This window comes from Cetorhinus maximus, chromosome 18, assembly GCF_964194155.1.
Source record: "Cetorhinus maximus chromosome 18, sCetMax3.hap1.1, whole genome shotgun sequence".
In the NCBI taxonomy this organism is placed as follows: domain Eukaryota; kingdom Metazoa; phylum Chordata; class Chondrichthyes; order Lamniformes; family Cetorhinidae; genus Cetorhinus; species Cetorhinus maximus.
Genome location: NC_135896.1, coordinates 36,524,748 through 36,544,880, shown reverse-complemented (window position 1 = coordinate 36,544,880; position 20,133 = coordinate 36,524,748). Strand labels below are relative to the sequence as shown.

The window sequence follows — 20,133 nt, the reverse complement described above, 5'->3', positions numbered from 1 at the left end:
GTTTGCTTAGAATGCTATCAGATGAAAGTGCCTGCTGCTGTGACAAGCTTCATGCAGATTAGCTGATGGAAATGGCTGCTTGATCATATGTTGTCTGCTGAGCTGAATGAGGCTGAGAGATTCCTGTAGATTCCCTCTTACAACTTCCTCCCTAGTCTTTGCTCAATTCTATTTCACGCCTAGTTTAGCAGCCCTCCACATCAGCTGGTCGGATGCTGCAAGGTTATTGGCCAGGGCTAAGTGGCTGTATTTTGAAAGGATGCTAGCCCTGTTTTTACTGGTCTAAGATTACCGTCAGGCAGGAACTAGAGACACAGTTTGGCAGTCTCTCTCCCTCACTCGCTGTCTGAAACATTCAGCTTTTTGCTCCAGGTCTGCGAGCTGCTTCCTTTGGAAATTTCTGGGTTTTGAGCCTGAACACGCAGCAGTGTAAAGAAGATTCAGAGGGAAACACGCTACACATAGAAAGAAAGGCTGTGGAAACAGGAAAGAATCTGATTGAATGGGTTGCTATGGTAACTGACACTGGCAGGGAGACCCCGGAAAACTGGATCGTGAATGGGGGACATCTCCTGTGGCAGGCAAACTAGGTAACGGAGAGACTGGAGGGAACAGGTTCAGCATGGAGGACGGGTTTTCTGGCTACAGCAGCCTCTACGACACCTCATCGCTGCTTCAGTTCTGCACTGGTAAATGATCTAAGCTTTTGCTGTTAGTCTTTATAGAGACAAATGTAATAAGAGGAGAACGTGGACCTAGGTTATGGTGTGTTTAAAGGTCGGGGATCCCCTTTAAAGATATCATTAACAAAAGCAGACAAAATTGACTAACCTAGTGATCTCAGCTAGGCCACTTCCAGCTTTAAATTGTTTTGTGTTTAAAATTGGAAAGTTCTTGGGCTTTCCCATAACTTAGGTTCATTTTATTCAGCCTATTATAGCCTCAGATGATGGTTCTGGAATAAATTACTGCTCTGTATTGGTAGAGCCTTTATAGACTTGCAATGCTGTTGCTGATTACATTGTGTTATTGTAACCTTTTCTGAATACAAACTGAACAGAAGTGCTATACAGTGAAATGAGTTGGATGTTGGTCAGTGTGAATGTGGTATATGTCAAGGCTGGCTCTGACAAAGAAGATAGTAAGCATTTGGATATTCAAATTACATCTTCTACTCAAATCCTAGTGTGATAGTAATTTATTGCTTCTATTCAAGGAAGATTAAGTGATGTGACTTTCCCCTGTTGTACATCTTGGGACATTTTGCTACACTTAAGGTGCTATATATATTCAAGTTGTTGTTGTGCAGTACATTATTTAACAACAATCACTTCTTGATTGTAGTTTTTTAAAATTCCTTATTTTTCATTATTATTATTATTTCCAGTAGTCTATGGATCAAACTTTCCCTAATGCTGTAGAACCCCGTGTGACTTTTGGGCTATTGATCAGCAGGGCCCCACAGGGCGAATGTCCATTCGGACAAAGAGGACACTGACGCAATTTTGAGGCACGAGCCTCATTTGAATACAACTGGTGAGCTACTGATGCCAAATGGTCATTACAAGGCAGCTTGCCACTCTTGGGCCAACTGAAAGTTGGCAGCATCTGGTGGCGATAACGTGAAGGTGCGGGTAAGCAGCACCAGGGACCGAGTCCAGGCTGGCAGTGGTTAATTGTACCACATAAGATTAGCGGCACAGAAACAGGCCATTTGGCCCAACTAGTCCATATCGTTATTCATGCTCCAGTTGAGCCTCCTCCCATATTTCCTCATCTATATCTATCTTCTTAATGATCTATTTCCTTCTCCCTCCTTTAATTGTCTATTTTATCCTTAAATACATCTATACTATTTGCTTCAGCCACTCCTTGTGGCAGAGAGTTCCATATTCTCAACATCCTTCATGGCCCTACAAAAATAATTATAAACTTGCCTTTCTGCTCTAATGCCAGTGAAACATGACCAATTTAACCCTAAAATGACAATTAAGGCTCTTGTGTATGTCATAGGACTATATTTATATATTAACAGAGATCTAATACCTGAACCAGACAATTGCTCAAACAGCCATCGATTGGCCCCTCGTGAAAGTTGCAGTGGACATGTAGACTGTCATGGTCGGTGAAGTAATAGAGATCCCCTATTTTGAAGCCTTAAACTGCTCCATGAGCACCAATTTCAGCCAGTTAAAATCAATCCCCATCACTATCAGTCATGTAAAGATTTTGTGTGTGTGACAACATGTTTGCTGGGTTTTTATTTATTTCACTTCATATTATTTAAGTCAGGTAACATTGTTTTATAAAATCAAGCTGATTTGAGGAAACAGGTGAATTTTCAACAGGTCGTTTGGAGATGAAATTTATAGATAACACACTGCCTTCTGCTGTACAACCCAAATCCACTCTGTACAATTGCAGTGTAGGCATCATCTGGTGTTTAACTGGGACCAGTTAATTATTGATTTGTAAAGCACTGCAGGCCATATTGAGGGCACTGTCAAAGATGAAGAAACAGTGAAGCCAAAGTAAGTCAGGAAGTAGTGACTGGGTGATGCCAAGCTTGAGTTATAAAATCCTGTTGATTGTATGAGGAAGGAAAACTGAAGGAGGTGAAGAACGTAGAGGTTCGTGACATTATGAAAGAATGAGTTTATGTTGGAGACAATGTAACCAGACCTGATTTGAACAGAGTTAGACAGCAGTGGGTGGACTGCAGTTAGTATCGCTCCATATGCCACGTGGAAGAGTAAATGAGATAAGTAAAGCCAACCATATGATTAGTCTACCTTGTAATGATATGGTTCTCAGATATTCTTTGCATAGTATACTCTCGGTTAGGTGCTGGCTCTCGAGGAAGCAGAAATGCCAGGATATCAATTTCCAAATGTCAGCTGACAATTCACAGGGGGTGGGGTGGGGGTTGGGGCGGGGGGTGGGGGGCGATGAGTGGCGGCTGGGGAGGGGAAGTGCACTGTTCTGAGCTCCAGCTGAGCAGGAAGAACATCTCTGTACTAAATGTGGGCATCTGGTTTGCAATTTGCAGACATGCTGTTACCTCAGTGGAGATCAGGAGGTGTGTTAATACCCAGTCTGAAGAAGACCCATTGATAATTGATAATAATGATAGAAAAGAAAGTTGTCCTGGCTTGTTGCTTATGATCGGCCGTTCCACACAGAACTGAAATTTAGCAGAGAGTTTCGATTGAGGCCTTTGCAGGTTTACACCACAATACTTAGAAATATTGGATTCAAGATAATTATTTCCGTCAGATGGTGAAAAAAAAGATAAAGTACCGCAGTTTCAGTGATCGGGAATGAAAAGAGTAACTGCGCTATTAATTTTTAAATTAAATATATAATTGACCGCTATAGTACTCTCATACTGCACGAATGATTCATTTGTTGGGTAGTGTAAACAAGGATCAGTTTCCAGAGCTGGCCCAGTGTTTAGATGTCAGGAGCGTGTTTATGTGTAGTTGATCTGGCAATTCCTTTTACACATGAAGGATGAGATGAGCAACACCAGGGAATTGAAACTACTTCACTGTTGTGGTAGGTAGGAGACTGTGCTACAATTACATGACAATTACACACAACAGGGACAGAGAGCAATTGCTGAGAGCAGTGCTTTCCTGCAATCTTTATGTAGAAGACACTGTGACTTTTACTAATTCAGTTCTCGGCTCTATTACAATAGCTGAAATGAAACTGCCGAGAATCCAGATGGCTCTTCTGCTGTCTTCACGTTGCCATGGAATTATGTGGAAAAAAATGCCTCAGTGTTTAGGTCAGAATGCTTGGTGTTCAAGAATGAGAGAACTACATGCTACACGAAAAAAAAAGGGGCAAAATATTTCATTTACTATGTTGTGCCTTCAGATGGAATAATTCAAGGAACTTTGTATTGGTTGGACAATTCTGATCCCAGCATTCTACAGCATCAGTCTCTAGGTCACATAGTGTCATCCAGTAAGTGTATTAAATGGAAAGAAACACCAGGCCACACACTTTACAGTTAAAGAGATTTATCGTGACAGGGTCAGATTACAATGTAACTTGCTCTATTTAGCTTCAGTAGATACACTGACCTGTTATTCATGTCAAACAGTATACTGGTTGAAAACAATATGTAAGCAGTCCATGCTGGATTTTGTTAGCGTGAGGTTTGGCTGCAAATACTAATTGACGTGAAGTAAATCGTTTGCTGTGATGCCCATAATCTTTTAAACACTGAACAAGCTTCAGATACGCACCTTGTGTTTATAATGAGCATGCAGGCTTGTAACACTTTTGATGCCTCTTTTTTCAGCACCAATAACCAAGAACTTGACCTTATCATTTAATATTAAAAAATTCCCAATGTACTTCACAATTAGAAATAGTGAAATGAGAATGTAGATTAAGAGGTGACTTGTCAAAAACACAGGTTGTGAGGACAATTTCAAAGTAAGAAAGAAAAAGGGATTTAATTTTAAGGTGCGAGTTTCAAGAAGCGGTGCCCGGGCAAAAAGTTCCGACGTAAAGCTGCAGGGAAGGAATGGGAGATGTACAAAACACTGGCGGATTAAAACATCCGAGATGAACAAGGCCATGAAGAGGTTTGAAGAAGATGATGAGGCATCTAATACACTGGGAGAGATGGAACCAATTTAGCTCAGATGGTCAAGTGGGGATTAACAGAGGACAGGAAATAAACAGTGGTATTTTGGTCAAGATGGAGTTTATGGAGAGTGGAGAATAATGGAAAGGAAGGCATTGGAATATCTGAGCCCAAAAATGTGCATGGATAAGGGGCCAGTAGTAGAGGGTTGAGGTAGGAATGGAAATGGATAATGTGGTGGAGAGAATAGTAGCTGGTCTTGGTGACGAGCTGGGCATGGGATTTATAATTCAGCTCTGGGTTGAAAAAGATGTCAAGTAAGTGGCTGAGGAGGGGATGAATGCTGTCAGTGGTGAGGTAGCAGAGTTAATGATGGGGTTCCAAACAGTAGCTTAGTTCTTCTTGAAATTCAATTGGAGGAAGTTATGGCACAACTATAATGGGTCATTTACTGTATAGTGAGCACCTGTCAGCTTTGCTGCAAAACCTTCATGATTTACTATAGATGTGGTGCGGTTGGCTAATTGAGACTGACTATGTCAGTTTTAAAATATTTTCCAAATTGTAGTGATAAAGGCAAGTGTATATAGTTTCATTACAGCTGTGCTGTATTAAGGAAAACAAATTGTTTTTTGTGTACATAGCTGGAGCCATGTCCTTCAGCAAGGTAGGACGACAGGCCTGTGCTCATACAGCAACTAGCAATTTCAGGAAGCTAAACGAGTACTTAAAACTTTTCCGGCTCACCCATAACTTGCCACACTGTCTTTTTGATAAGTGGCAGTGTAATAATGAATCCGTGTTTCCTGCAGCCTAGTAACGAGTGTGTGACTGATCTTTCATTAGACACGATAGGGCTGATGGGTAAAGATCTCTTGTTCCACCATAAACCAGCCTTCATCCTGCTAAATCTCCAGTGGTGAATGTGATCCAATCCATGACAGTTTACTGTCATGTTGTGTATACAATTCCTTGCAGCGGAGGGGCAACCAGGTGTCCAATTCCTCATTGATTAATACACATGAGTATTTAACTCCTTACAGCCTGGTGTCAGTTCTGATGCTTTAAAACTTTTGGGCTGAATCTTCCAGTCAGTGTGCAGGGGCAGGCCCGACACGCCGACGCGTAAAATGACGCACGATGACGTGGGGCATGCGTCCAGACGTCATCGCGCGTCATCTCGATAGTTCGTTTGGCCGGCGTGCACTCCCGCCCAGCCCGCCCGCCATAGGAAAAATTCTCCCCTTTGTTTTATTCCTCCTTTGAGAATGAGCTCCATACGCTGCTTTCCTCAATATCACCTTTACTGGCGAGAGCAGAGGTGTTGGACTGTGACAAAGACCATGGGCAGAATTTTACGCCAGCAAGATTTTACAGTCCTGCCAATGTCAATGGACGTTTGAATGTCCTGCTGCATTTTATGACCCTGCCCCTGCTGTGATGGGGCCATAAAATTCCACCACATATCTTTAGAGGATTACAAATGTGCAGGACTGGCCCCATGCATTTACAAGGAGACTGTGATCTTACACCAGATTTATGGACCCACAATGACATGATCTGCAATGCTGTTAATTTTACACAGGTTGGATTGTTTACACTTGGGTCTGCAGTTAAATGTGGGAGACTTGTGCCTCATCCATCACCTTTACTCCTCATTGTATATCAGTAATACTTAAATAGTGATCTGCAGTGTGTATCCAATCCTTCTGGTCATGGGGTCTGATTTCTGGATTTCCAAAAAATAATCTGAAATCTTCAAGGAATAATGATCCCCTTAGTTGAATTCCATGAATTCTGTTTACAAAAACAAAAATAAAAATACCTGGAAAAACTCAGCAGGTCTGACAGCATCTGCGGAGAGGAATACAGTTAACGTTTCGAGTCCGCATGACTCTTCAACAGAACTGCTGAGTTTTTCCAGGTATTTTTATTTTTGTTTTTGTTTTGGATTTCCAGCATCCGCAGTTTTTTGCTTTTATCATTCTGTTTACAAGCTGGTTTAAGAATTGAGTGTAGGTTGCTACATGGTGAATCCCGTTTACGCTAAAATAAAGGTATAACTGGGGTAATTTTCCAACACTGAAGTGGTTAATTGCTGCCGCCGTGCAGCTCAGTGGAAATGAGCACCAGCCTGCACATGTCAGAACACCTCATTGGCATTCTCACCGCTGGAACATGTTGAATGTGGATTACTAGCCCAGAAAGGTGCTCTGCAAGGTCCTAGCAGGTGATTGGTGCACAAAACAAATCCAATAGTGATTGCAGACCACAACTGGATCATTTGTAGGAACCAGTCCAGGCTCAGTATAAGCATCATAATGAATGGTTCTGTTGAATCCTATGTGAATTTAATTCTAGATGTTTCCTTGATTGGTGGTTATCACTGTGCCAAACTATGCAGTAATTTAAAGGGGCACCGCCTTGATTCCAAAGTATTTAACAAACTTCTGAGTGAGAGCTTCCTTTTGATGCCCTACTTGGTAAAACTAATGCCTTTAGATATTGAAAACTGGAACAAGTGCAGGTCTGTCAGTAAACTATTTTCCTGCTGGTGCCTGACCTGCCAGTAAAGAGCAGAGTGCAATAATTGAGACAAAGCAGTTTTATTACTAGGCAGCTGATTTTTTTGTTGGAAGAGGAGGCTACTTTTCCTTTCCCACCCCCCACCCCCCACCACCACACACACACACACACACACACACACATATACACCATCACAGACCAACTATTGCAATCATATGACCTGCTCCCAATGCTCATCACAATACTGCTTTAAAATTGGTAATTAGTTATTTAATGGAAATAGCCTGGATCACTTTCTGTAAAAATTTCTCTCCTACCCCAACTCCATGACCATGGCCTTCACCTGGCCTCAGTTCAGCTTTTCTCATGACAGCACAGGTAAGACGAGGACCACCAGGTTAACAAATATGCAACTGAATACACTGTGGCTTAGCGAATTGAGATTCCAATGTATTGGATGACCCAAGCTTACATCCACTTTTCAATATAATTTTAAATTGCAGCGCTAGTGTCAACAGGAGATTGTCCTAACCAGGGGTTAACTCAGGTTCACCTGAGCCTATCCACCCATTGATGAATGTCAGAGATAATGGGAAAATACCTTGTCCACTGCATGTCTGAGATTATTTTTATGAAAATGGCCCATTGCCAATGAAGCACTGCCATAGCCCTGTTCTTGGTGAACAGGAACGCAGCTGTAAGCTTAGCCTTTTTATGTTTTGGCAACAAATATTTCATTTTTGTACTTAGTTCCTAGGATTTCATGTTTATTTTGGTATATATTTTGTGGAATAATATTATGCAGCTGAAAGCAACCATAATGATGACAAATGTCTCGCAGGATTAACTCTGTTGTTGCCAAAGCACAGTTAGCACTGGAGAATAAGCGCTCAGTTGTTAATGACAAATTCAGACCACTGCATGGCCAAATGCGTGTGCCAAGTTGGCTGGGTAAAAGCACTGTTGCCTCTGAGTCAGAAAGTTGTGGGTTCAAGTCCTGCTCCAGGACGCGAGCACATATTTAAGGCTGATAATTCAGTATTCAAAGAATGCTGTAATGTCAGAGGAGATATCTTTCAAATGAGACAACTGACTGATGCGATCTTTCCCTGGAATTCCCCCAGTGTAGTGGCCAACATTTCTTCTCTTAACCAGCATTGCCATCAACAATCATTGCTTTTTGCAGGACCTTGTTGGGTCCACATTGACTGCCCAGTCCCCAGTTCACTTTCAAATCAATGCCAACATGGACTGCAGCGGTTCAAGGAGGTGGCTCACCACAACCTTCTCAAGGACAATTAGGGATGGGCAACAAATGCTGGCCCAGTCAGTGATGCCCACATAAATTTAAAAAAAACTACACTTCAAAAAATAATTCATTAGTTATAAGGCAGTTTGGGACATATTGAGGATGTGAAAGGTACTATATAAATTCAGGTCTTTCTCATTCTTCAGTAAAAAATAGTCAAATCCACATTTAAACCGCTGCATACAAAGTGCATATGTCACTTGGTGGGCAATGATTTAAATATTTAGTATTGCAAAACAGTGGCAGCTTTTACCCCCAGCAGCTGCTGTAAATATGCGACCAACAGACAATCTAAAAGCAACCTAATGAAAACTCTACCCCATTATTTCTGGAATAGTTGTGTATAAACAATGGGTCCCACAGAAAGGCATATTCTGCAGAAACCATAGACTACCAGACTGAGGCCAAATCAGGATTTAAGCTCCTACAAAAAAGAGATTAGACTGAATAAACCCCTTCCAACATTTTGCTGCAAATGTCACTGTGTTTTCTTTCATGCAGCTTTTATTATTGTTGAAGTTGTTTTGTGTAAGATAAGACCATAAGACCATAAGACATAGGAGCAGAAATTAGGCCATTCGGCCAATCGAGTCTGCTCCGCCATTCAATCATGGCTGATAAGTTTCTCAACCCCATTCTCCCCCCTTCTCCCCGTAACCTTTGATCCCCTTACCAATCAAGAACCTATCTATCTCGGTCTTAAATACACTCAATGACCTGGCCTCCACAGCCTTCTGTGGCAATGAATTCCATAGATTCACCACTCTCTGGCTAAAGAAGTTTCTCCTCATTTCTGTTCTAAAAGGTCTTCCCTTCATTCTGAGGCTGTGCCCTCGGGTCCTAGTCTCTCCTACTAATAGAAACATCTTCCCCACGTCCACTCTATCCAGGCCTTTCGGTATTCTGTGTTTCAATCAGATCCCCCCTCATCCTTCTAAACTCCATCGGGTATAGACCCAGAGTCCTCAAACGTTCCTCATATGTTAAGCCTTTCATTCCTGGGATCATTCTCATGAACCTCCTTTGGACCCTCTCCAGGGCCAGAACATTCTTCCTGAGATACCGGGCCCAAAATTGCTCACAATATTCTAAATGTGGTCTGACCAGAGCTTTATAAAGCCTCAGCAGCACATCCCTGCTTTTATATTCTAGTCCTCTCGAAATAAATGCCAACATTGCATTTGCCTTCCTAACTACCGACTCAACCTGCAAGTTAACCTTAAGAGAATCCAGGACTAGGACTCCCAAGTCCCTTTGCACTCCAGATTTCTGAATTCTCTCCCCATTTAGAAAATAGTCTATGCCTCTATTCTTCCTACCAAAGTGCATGACCTCTTTGACCTCACACTTCCCCACGTTGTATTCCATCTGCCACTTCTTTGCCCATTCTCCTAACCTGTCCAAATCCTTCTGCAGCCTCCCCACCTCCTCAATACTACCTGTCCCTCCACCTATCTTTGTATCATCTGCAAACTTAGCCAGGATGCCCTCAGTTCCTTCATCGAGATCATTAATGTATAAAGTGAAAAGTTGTGGTCCCAACACTGACCCCTGCGGAACTCCACTAGTCACCGGCCGCCATCCTGAGAAGGACCCCCTTTATCTCCACCCCCCTGCCTCCTGCCAGACAGCCAATCTTCTATCCATGCTAGTACCTTGCCTCTAACACCATGGGCTCTTATCTTACTGAGCAGCCTCCTGTGTGGCACCTTGTCAAAGGCCTTCTGGAAGTCCAAGTAGATAACATCCATTGGCTCTCCTTTGTCTAACCTACTCATTACCTCCTCAAAGAATTCTAACAGATTTGTCAGGCATGACCTCCCCTTGATGAAACCATGCTGACTTTGCCCGATTTTACCAAGCACTTCCAAGTATTCTGAAATCTCATCCTTAATAATGGACTCTAAAATCTTACCAACGACCGAGGTCAGGCTAATCGGCCTGTAATTTCCCGTCTTTTACCTCACTCCCTTCTTAAACAGGGGGGTTGCATTAGCGATTTTCCAGTCCTCTGGGACCCTCCCTGACTCGAGTGATTCCTGAAAGATCACCACTAACGCCTCCACTATCTCTTCAGCTATCTCCTTCAGAACTCTGGGGGGTAATCCATCTGGTCCAGGTGATTTATCCACCTTCAGACCTTTCAGTTTTCCTAGCACCTTCTCCTTGGTAATGGCCGCCATGCTCACCTCTGCCCCCCGACTCTCTTGAACTTTGGGGATGTTACTCATGTCTTCCACCATGAAGACTGACGCAAAGTACCTATTCAGTTCCTCCACCATTTCTTTGTTCCCCACTACTACTTCTCCAGCGTCATTTTCCAGCGGCCCAATGTCCACTTTTGCCTCTCTCTTACCCTTTATATATCTAAAAAAAACTCTTGCGATCTTCTTTTATATTACTGGCTAGTTTACCCTCATATTTAATCTTCTCCCTCCTTATTTCTTTTTTAGTTGTCCTCTGTTGGTCTTTGTAGGCTTCCCAATCCCCTGGTTTCCCACTACTCTTCGCCGCATTGTATGCTTTCTCTTTAGCTTTTATGCTGTCCCTGACTTCCCTTGTCAGCCGTGGTTGCCTCGTCCTCCCTTTAGTATGCTTCTTCTTCCTAGGGATGAATTTTTGCTGTGTCTCCCAAATTACTCCCAGAAACTCCTGCCACTGCTGTTCCACTGTCTTTCCTGCTAGGGTCATCTCCCAGTCAATTCTGGCCAGCTCCTCCCTCATGCCTCTGTAGTTGCCTTTATTCAACTGTAATACCGTTACATCTGATTCCAGCTTTTTCCTCTCAAGTTGCAGGGTAAATTCTATCATATTATGGTCACTTCCTCCTAAGGGTTCCTTCACCTTAAGCTCCCTTATCAAATCTGCCTCATTACACATCACTAAATCTGGAATTGCCTGTTCCCTAGTGGGCTCCACCACAAGCTGCTCCAAAAAGCCATCTCGTAGACATTCCACAAATTTCTTTTCTTGGGATCCACTACCAACCTGATTTTCCCAATCAACCTGCATATTGAAATCCCCCATGATCACTATAACCTTGCCTTTCTTACATGCCTTTTCTATCTCCTAGTGTATCTTGTGCCCCACATCCTGACTACTGTTCGGAGGCCTGCACATAACTCCCATTATGGTTTTTTAACTTTGCGGTTCCTCAACTCTACCCACACAGATTCTACATCATCTGACCCTACGTCATTTCTTGCTATCGATTGAATTTCATTTCTTACTAACAAAGCAACCCCACCCCCTCTGCCAACCTGCCTATCTTTTCGATAGGATGTATATCCTTGTATATTTAGCTCCCAGTCCTGATCCCCTTGCAGCCATGTCTCCGTGATGCCCACCACATCTTACCTGCCAATTTCAATCTGCGCCACAAGCTCATTTACCTTATTTCGTATACTGCGTGCATTCAGATACAACACCTTCAGTCCTGTATTTCCCGTCCCCTTTCTCATTGTCGTCCCTTTATCTGATGTGCTTGAAGTTAGATTCCTAGCCCTTTCCAAACACTCTGTCCTATTTTGTGTTCTGGGGACTTTAATAGCCTCTCCTGGGCTCTCCTTTCTTTTCAGTTTTTTCATAATTTTCCATGAAGTTGAATCCACCCCCCCACACGCTAACCTGCTGCTTTGTTTCCCATTAGTCATACTTCTTGGAGTTTTACCCTTCCCTATCCCCCCCAACTTTCTAGTTTAAAGTCCTGTTGACCACCCTATTTACCCTTTTCGCTAGAACATTGGTCCCAGATCAGTTCAGGTGGAGACCGTCCCAATGGTACAGATCCCTCCTGTTCCATTACTGATGCCAGTGCCCCACGAAATGGAACCCCTCTTTCCCGCACCACTCCTTTAGCCACGTGTTTACTTCCCTTATTCTCGCGTCCCTATGCCAATTTGCACGTGGCTCGAGTAGTAATCCGGAGATTATAACCCTTGAGGACCTGTTCTTTAGTTTAGCTCCTAGTTCCTGATAATCCCCAAACAGGTCCTCTTTCCTAGTTTTACCTATGTTATTTGTCCCGACGTGGACCACAATAACTGGATCCATCCCCTCCCTCTCCAATACCCTTTCAAGCCGGTCAGAGATGTCCCTCACCCTGGCACTGGGCAGGCAACATACCATGCGGAACTCTCGATCCTGCTTACAAAGGATGCTATCAATTCCCCTAATTATAGAATCCCCTACAACTACCACTTGTCTTTTTGTTCCCCCCTCTTGAATGGCCTCCTGTGCCATGGTGCCATGGTCAGCTGGCTCATCCTCCCTACAGCCCTCTTCCTCATCCACACAGGGAGCAAGTACCTCGTACCTGTTGGACAAGGTCAAGAGCTGAGACTTCTCTGTTCCTGAACACAGGATCCCTCTACCTGCCTCACTTGCAGTCACACCCCGCTGACCAGGACCACTGACCGAACTTGAGGTACTTAACCTACCGGGTGTGACCGCCTCCTGAAACAAAGCGTCCAGGTAACTTGCCCCCTCCCGGATGTGCCTCAGCGTCCGGAGCTCGGACTCCAGCTCATCAATTCTGAGCCAGAGTTCCTCTAGCAACCAACACTTGCTGCCGATGTGGTCACTGTGGCTCGCAATGGGATCTGCCAGCTCCCACATCATACAGCTACAGCACATCACCTGGCCAGCCATCTCAACTTAGATAATTAATTTATTGATTAGCTTTGCAGTGTTTATTTTTTTTCAAATTTGGTGCAGATTTCCTTCCAACCAATCAGGTCACAGCTTTCCTTGATGTCACTTTTTCAGTTTTGGCTTCAGTTACTCTGTGCCCCGAGCTCACCGCTCTGGTGCTCCTCCCTCCAAGTCTGCTCCCTGGAGACAAGGCCGTGAATCCCCGAGGTAAGCTAGATTTATACTCACCACTCCGGTGCTCCTCCCTCCGAATCTGCTCCCAGGACTTACTCACCAATCAGCTGCTTTCTCTTTAAAATCCACTTTCAGAAGAGTGTCTCTCGCAGGTCTGGTGCACTCCTGAAGGCATTGCCTCTTCCTCTCTCTCTTTATTTTTTAGGTTTGAGGAGGAGGGAGGGATGGAAACACTACAGCATTGTAACACATTGTTGTCAATGCATTGAGATGTCAAGCACTGTTAAAAACTGGAACCTTAGTAATAAAAGAAGCAATCAACCAATCTATAGTTAAACTATAAAAATAAATACATAATCTATAATTATTATATAATAGCTGTGATAATTATGGTTTTATTTAGTGTGTAATATACCTTTAAAAGTAGTGCTTGTAGAGGAAGATCACATGATCTTTAGTACCCAATAGAGGAGTAGCGCAGGCTACCTCAGTAGTCAGCAGTCTGTAGTTAGCAGCTGGCTGCGTGGAGATAGAGTTTGAGTCGAAAGCACATATGTCGCGCTGCTGAGTAACTTGTTAATAAATTTAAAGACAAGAATTTTCCCGTCAGCGAGCGGGGGCGGGGCCCGCTCACTGACGCATAAAATAACGCAGAATAATGTTGGGCGGAACTCCCGACGTCATCCCGCGTCATTTGCATTTTCAGGTCGGCGGGGGCACAGCCGAGTCAGCTGTGCACCCGCCCGCCAACCTGTCAACGGCCAATTGAGGCCATTCAAAATTCAATTAAAGCAATTAGTGGACCTGCCTGTTCAACCTTAAAGTTGGCGGGCAGGTCGGGAGCGCTGGCAGCCACCTGACAAAGCATGAAACCTCATTCACGGGCAGGATGAGGTTTCATGACTGAATTAAAAAATTAACATTCACTTTTACTTAAAGTTACGTCCACATCCCAACTCATGCGACATTGTCACATGAAGGGACATGGATGGCAATTGAAATTTTCGAAACAAAACTTTTTCCCTTTGCGAACTGATCTCCCTGAGGCAGCACCTAGTCTCAGGGAGATCGGAGCGCTTCTTCACACGCACGTGTGAAAGAGCGCACTTCCACACTTGCCATTCCCCCCCGCACGCACAGGGAGCGCACAGCGCTTCCATGCAGACGTCACGCTGGGTGGGTCTTAATTGGCCCGCCCACAAAAAATGGCGGCGCCCCTAATCAGAGGGCCGGCCGCCCGCCCACGCCCGTTCCCGCACTTTCTCCCCCCCTCCAACAGGGTGGGGGTAATTTTGCCCAAAGTTTCCACCCAAGAAGTGACTCGGCCACCACGTCACAACAAACTGCTAATGAGGGTAAAACAGGATTGAACAGAAGAAATCAAATGAAAAGAAATCAGCACTGACCTCGTCCAGTGAATGTAATTAGAAGTTTTGTTCAAATCGACGAAGCAATTCCCTCTCAAAATGCTGCAATTCGGAGGAATTGCTCCTTTCAATCTGTAGCTGGACGATTGGTCTCATTACATTGAACGTCTCACGTTCTTTTTCCAAGCAAACGAGATTACGGGGAAAGAGGAGAGGCGGGTGATCCTCTTAAGTACATGTGGGAATAAAACTTATGGCTTGATTCGACATTTGACGGCACCCAGTGCCCCAGATTCAAAACATTTTGATGAATTGGTGGACCTGGTGAAGGGCCATTATCAACCAAAACCCTCAGGGACGATGCAAAGGTTCAAGTTTAATTCAACAATTAGAGCTCCGGGTGAGACAGTTGCATGCTATGTGGCAAGTTTGAAGCAGTTAACAGAACGTTGTGAGTTTGGTACATCTCTAAACGACATGCTCAGAGGTCGTTTACTGTGCGGTTTGAATGAGGACACGATTCAGAAGAGATTATTATCCAAAGCGAATTTGGATTTTAAGAAGGCGTTAGAGATTGCACTGGTCATGGATGAGACTGAGTTTAATAATGCCGAATTTAGAGGGGAAGGTGGAAATGAGTCTGGGAAGCCAGAAAACGAGACATGGCTGGCATAGTCGTGAGAGGAAATTTACCGTGGGAGAGAAGGTATACGTGAAGAACTTTGGAGAAGGACCAAAATGGTTACCAAGTGAAATAAGTGCAGTGACTAGACCTCTAACTTACCACGTGGAGGTGGAAGGCTGAGTCATTCGGAGACATGTGGATCATTTAGGAAGAGAGAAATGGATCACCAACAATTGATTCCACCAGTGTTCACGATGGGGTCAACGTTCCCTGTTGAGAGAACTCAACCCAGTACCGACATGTCTGATGTTCCTGCAAGAGTTGAGGATACAGAACTGCACGTGCCCACCGAAGCACCTGATGTTGTAGAGCTGAGATGTTCTACATGCACAAGGAAACCAACAGAAAGACTGAATTTGTAAATTCCTTACCTAGTGTAAATATTTTGCTGTTTTGAGAAATTTGTACTTGTAAATATAAAATGTATATTCAAGTAAAGGGGGAGGGATGTGGTAATTATGGTTTTATTTAGTGTGTAATATACCTTTAAGATTAGTGCTTGTTAGGGAAGATCACACGATCTTCAGTACCCAATAGAGGGGTAGCGCAGGCTTCCTCAGTGGTCAGTTGTCTGTACTTAGTAGTTGGTTGTGTAAAGATAGAGTTTGAGTTGAAAGCACATATGTAGTGCTGCTGAGTACCTTGTTAATAAACTTAAAGTTTCCACCTAAGAAGTGTCTGCTGATCAACTCTATTAATAGTACAAACTTGGCCACCACGTCACAACAATAGCATAATATATAATAAATAAAAGTTGATAAAATAATATATGTAACAAATAATATGATATATTATAATCTATAATAATAACTAACTAATCTATGATTTCCCTGGTAGATATCTTTCAGCTTGTTCTTGCTCTGTTGAACTGACATCTTCCTATCTCAACGGCATTTATTCTTCCCTTGTCCAGTTTCTTCTCACCTACATCAACAATTCCCCCAACACCCACTTTACAACAATTTCCAGTTTCCTGGCTCTTTTTCTCCCTGGCTGGTCCATCTTCCATCACTCACCAGGACGCTCTGAGGGTTTTCCATTTCTTCCTTGAAAAGAGGGCCAACCAGCTCCACCCTCCTCCCGTTGGCTGAACTTGTTCTCACATTAAACAACTTTTTTAACTCCACTTACCTTCGCTAAATGGAAGGTGATGCTAAGTGATGTCCTCGGGCAGCATCTTATGCTCCTCCCCCTGGCAAATTTGGTGGCAGACGACATTTAATCAAATGGGGACCCAGCCACCTTCCTGCCTCCACCCCCATTAAGACCATGGTGGGAAGGCCCCTGGATGGCATTCCCACCCCATCGTCAATTAAGACCCTTAGGTAGGCAATTAATGCCCAATTAAGAGCCCCATCCCAGCGCTGCTGGTATTAAAGCAGCGGCAGGCAGGCCTGTAGCCACACAGGGAACACAATGAGCAAACCTTTGCGAGCTGCTTGTGGTCTCCTGGGGATCGTGGTTTCCCTTTTTCAAAGGCATTCAGTGCCTGATCGAGGGACCAGGCATTGGGAAGTGGGGTAATGCGGAGAACCCCTTGCCCTTGCTGCCGACTCCCCCATCCATTCTATTTACTACACTTCTACTCTCACTCTTCCTCTTCCCTCTCAGAACCAAAATAAAGTTCCCCTTGCCCTTACCTTCTACCCCACAGCCTCCACATTTAACTGATCATCCTCCACCTTCTGCCACCTCCTGCATGATCACATCCCCAAACTCATGTCTCTTCACCTTCCCTTTTAGCGCATGAAGAACCGTCCCTCTATGGCACCCCGATTCACTCCTCAATTACCCCAATGTCCCTTCCCCTTCCCATGGCATCTTCCCATGCAAACACAAGAGATACAATGCCTGCCCTTTTACTACCTTTCTCACTGTCCAACCCTCAAACACTCCTTCTAGGTGTGTCAATTTAGTACATTGCACTGCTCATGATGGAGGCTCCTCTACGTTGGGAAGACCAAATGCAGATTGGTGACCACTTGGCAGAAAACCTCCGCTCAGCCCTTATGCATGTTCTCAAGCTTCTGGTTCTTGTCATTTTAATTCTCTGCCCCATTCCCAATCTTTATCTCTCTGTTCTTGGCCTCTTGCGCTGTTTCATCAAAGTTCAACGTAAATTTGAGGAAAAACACCTCATCGTTAGATTAGACACGTTACAAAATTCCAGACTTAGCATGGAGTTCAACAATTTCTGCCACATTTTTTTCAGATGGCAGCTTCTGATGTTAATTCTGCTAGTTCCATTTACATCTCCTCTAGATCCATCTCTTGTCTCTTTACTTGTTCCATTACCATCCGTTTTTGCCTTGCACCATTATCCCTTTTGTCATTTGATCTCTCCTGCTTTCCACCCTAACACACAAATTTACCCTTTTGTCCTTTCCTCCCCTCTTCCCTTTCCCTGCCTCGGAGCTTGCTTTACACTTGTCCCACCTCTAACTTTTCCCACTTCTGATAAAAGGTCATCGGCCTGAAATGGATTTTACCAGCGTGTTGGAGACGGACTGGGAGGAAGGAGGGCTGATAAAATGGAACCAGCCCAATGCCTTCCTGCCATCATGGCATATTACCAGAGGCAAGAACATCAGTGGCAGGACTGCCCAGTAGGTGGCCAATTGGACTAATTACGTGCCCAAATAAGCACTACCGCCTGCTGCCGTTGAAATTTACCTGCGTTGGGAAGGCCACTGCCACTTGGATGTCTGCCAGGGTTTACCTGGCAGCCTCCCAGTGGGATTCCCTATCATTGAGCAGGCAGCTCTGGGAAGCGGTTGGACCGTGGACCCGGCCATAGCCTCCTAATTGGCCGCCGTGGGTAAAATGCCCCCTTTGAGTCCCACTGCCCACCCACACTGGCTCAGGTTCTGCTTTCATCTGTCGCACGGGATTATGTTTCTGCTGGGAAAATCCAACCCTCTATTTTGCTCTCTCCACTGATGCTGCCAGACCTGCGGAAGTGAATATAGCTTTTTCTGTATTTATTTCAACTAACCTACATATTATTAAAAATCTTGTCATGCATTTCCTGTTCGACTTCTGGTCGTCACGGTTTTTAATGTACTGCTTAATGTCGAATTTAAAATTGAAAATTCCTGTGTGGACATTAAGAACAAAAATCCTTTAAAAATAATGTGTAGCACCTTTCAAGACCACAGGATTTCTCAAGTGCTTTACAGCCAATGAAGTACTTTTTTGAAGTGTTCATCACTGATGTAACGTCGGAAATGCGGCAGCTAATATGTGCACAGCAAGCTCCTACAAAGAATAATGTGATGATGAGCAGATAATCTGTTTTTGAAGTGTTGTTTGTGGCATAAATATTGGCTAGAAGACAGGGAACAACTTTCCCGTTCTTCCATACAGTGCTGACAACACCCAAGAGAGGTCTCAGTTGAATGTCTGATCCAAAAGCAATTGCATGGAACAACATAATTGCTGATTCTGACCAGTAGGTGATGCTACGCAAAGAGATTTTGAGACCCCCCAACTTCATTGCCATCTTACATATAAAAAAACAAAATATTCATACCAATGTAAAGAACATACGAATCAGGAACAGGAGTAGGCCACTCAGCCCGTCGGGCCTGCCCCACTGTTCAATAAGATTGTGGATGATCTGATTGTAACCTCAACTCCATATTCCCACCTACCCCCAATTATCTTTCACCCCCTTGCTTATCAAGAATCTATCTAGCTCTGCCTTAAAAATATTCAAAGACTCTTCTTCCACCGCCTTTTGAGGAACAGAGTTCCAAAGACTCATGACCCTCTGAGAGAAAAATTTCTTCTCATATCTGTCTTAAATTAGACAGTGGCACCTAGTTCTAGATTCTCCCACAAGAGGAAACATCCTTTCCACATCCACCTGTCAAGACCCCTCAGGATTTTATATGTTTCAAATAAATCGCCTCTTACTCTTCTAAACTCCAGTGGGTACAAGCCTAGCCTGTCTAACCTTTCCTCATCAGACAACCCACCCATTCCAGGTATTAATCGGGTAACCCTTCTCTGAACTGCTTCCAAAGCGTTTACATCCTTCCTTAAATAAGGAGATCAATACTGTACAAAGTACTCCAGATATGGTCTCACCAATGCCTTAAACAACTGAAGCATAACCTCTCCACTTCTGCATTCAATGTCCCCTTGCAATAAACAATAATATTCTATTAGCTTTCCTAATTACTTGTTGTACCTGCATATTAACCTTTTGCAATTCATGCACTGGGACACCCAGATCCCTCTGCATCTCAGAAATCTGCAATCTCTCACCATTTAGATAATATGCTTCTTTTTCATTCTTCCTGTCGAAATGGACAATTTCACAGTTGCCCATATTATACTCCATTTGCCAGATCTTTGCCCTCTCACTTAACCTATCTATATCCCTTTGTAGCCTCCTTATGTCCTCTTCACAACTTACTTTCCTACTTATCTTTATATCATTAGCAAATATAGCAACCATGCCTTCGATCCCTTCATTCAAGTCTTTGATATAAATTGTAAAATATTGATGCCCCAGCACTGATTTTTGTGGCACACTACCAGTTACATCTTGCCAATTTGAAAATGACCCATTTATGCCTATTCTCTGTTTCCTGTTCGCTAGCCAATCTTCTATCCATGCCAATATGTTACCCCAAACACCATGAGCTTTTATTTTCCTCAATAACCTTTGATGTGGCTCCTTATCAAAAGCCCTCTGGAAATCTAAGTACACTAGTTACCCTTTATCCACAGCATATGTTACTTCTTCATCAATTGTCTGTGGGAAACACTGAGTTTACTAATGAGTTTAAATTTCACATTGTGC

At 43.7% G+C, this 20,133-nt stretch overlaps 1 protein-coding gene across 2 annotated transcripts in view; it reads left to right on the top strand.

The window, feature by feature from the left end:
* Positions 1 to 254: 254 nt before the first annotated feature.
* eml1 (EMAP like 1) overlaps positions 255 to 20,133 on the top strand; it is a 133,167-nt gene continuing 113,288 nt past the window's right edge. Inside the window, exon 1 of one of the 2 annotated variants that reach the window (XM_078562408.1) lies at positions 255 to 689. In XM_078562408.1, the coding sequence (XP_078418534.1) occupies positions 623 to 689 (67 nt within the window). In that variant the 5' untranslated portion in view covers positions 255 to 622. The remainder of the gene's footprint in view (positions 690 to 20,133) is intronic. The other variant, XM_078562409.1, reaches the window with a different exon arrangement.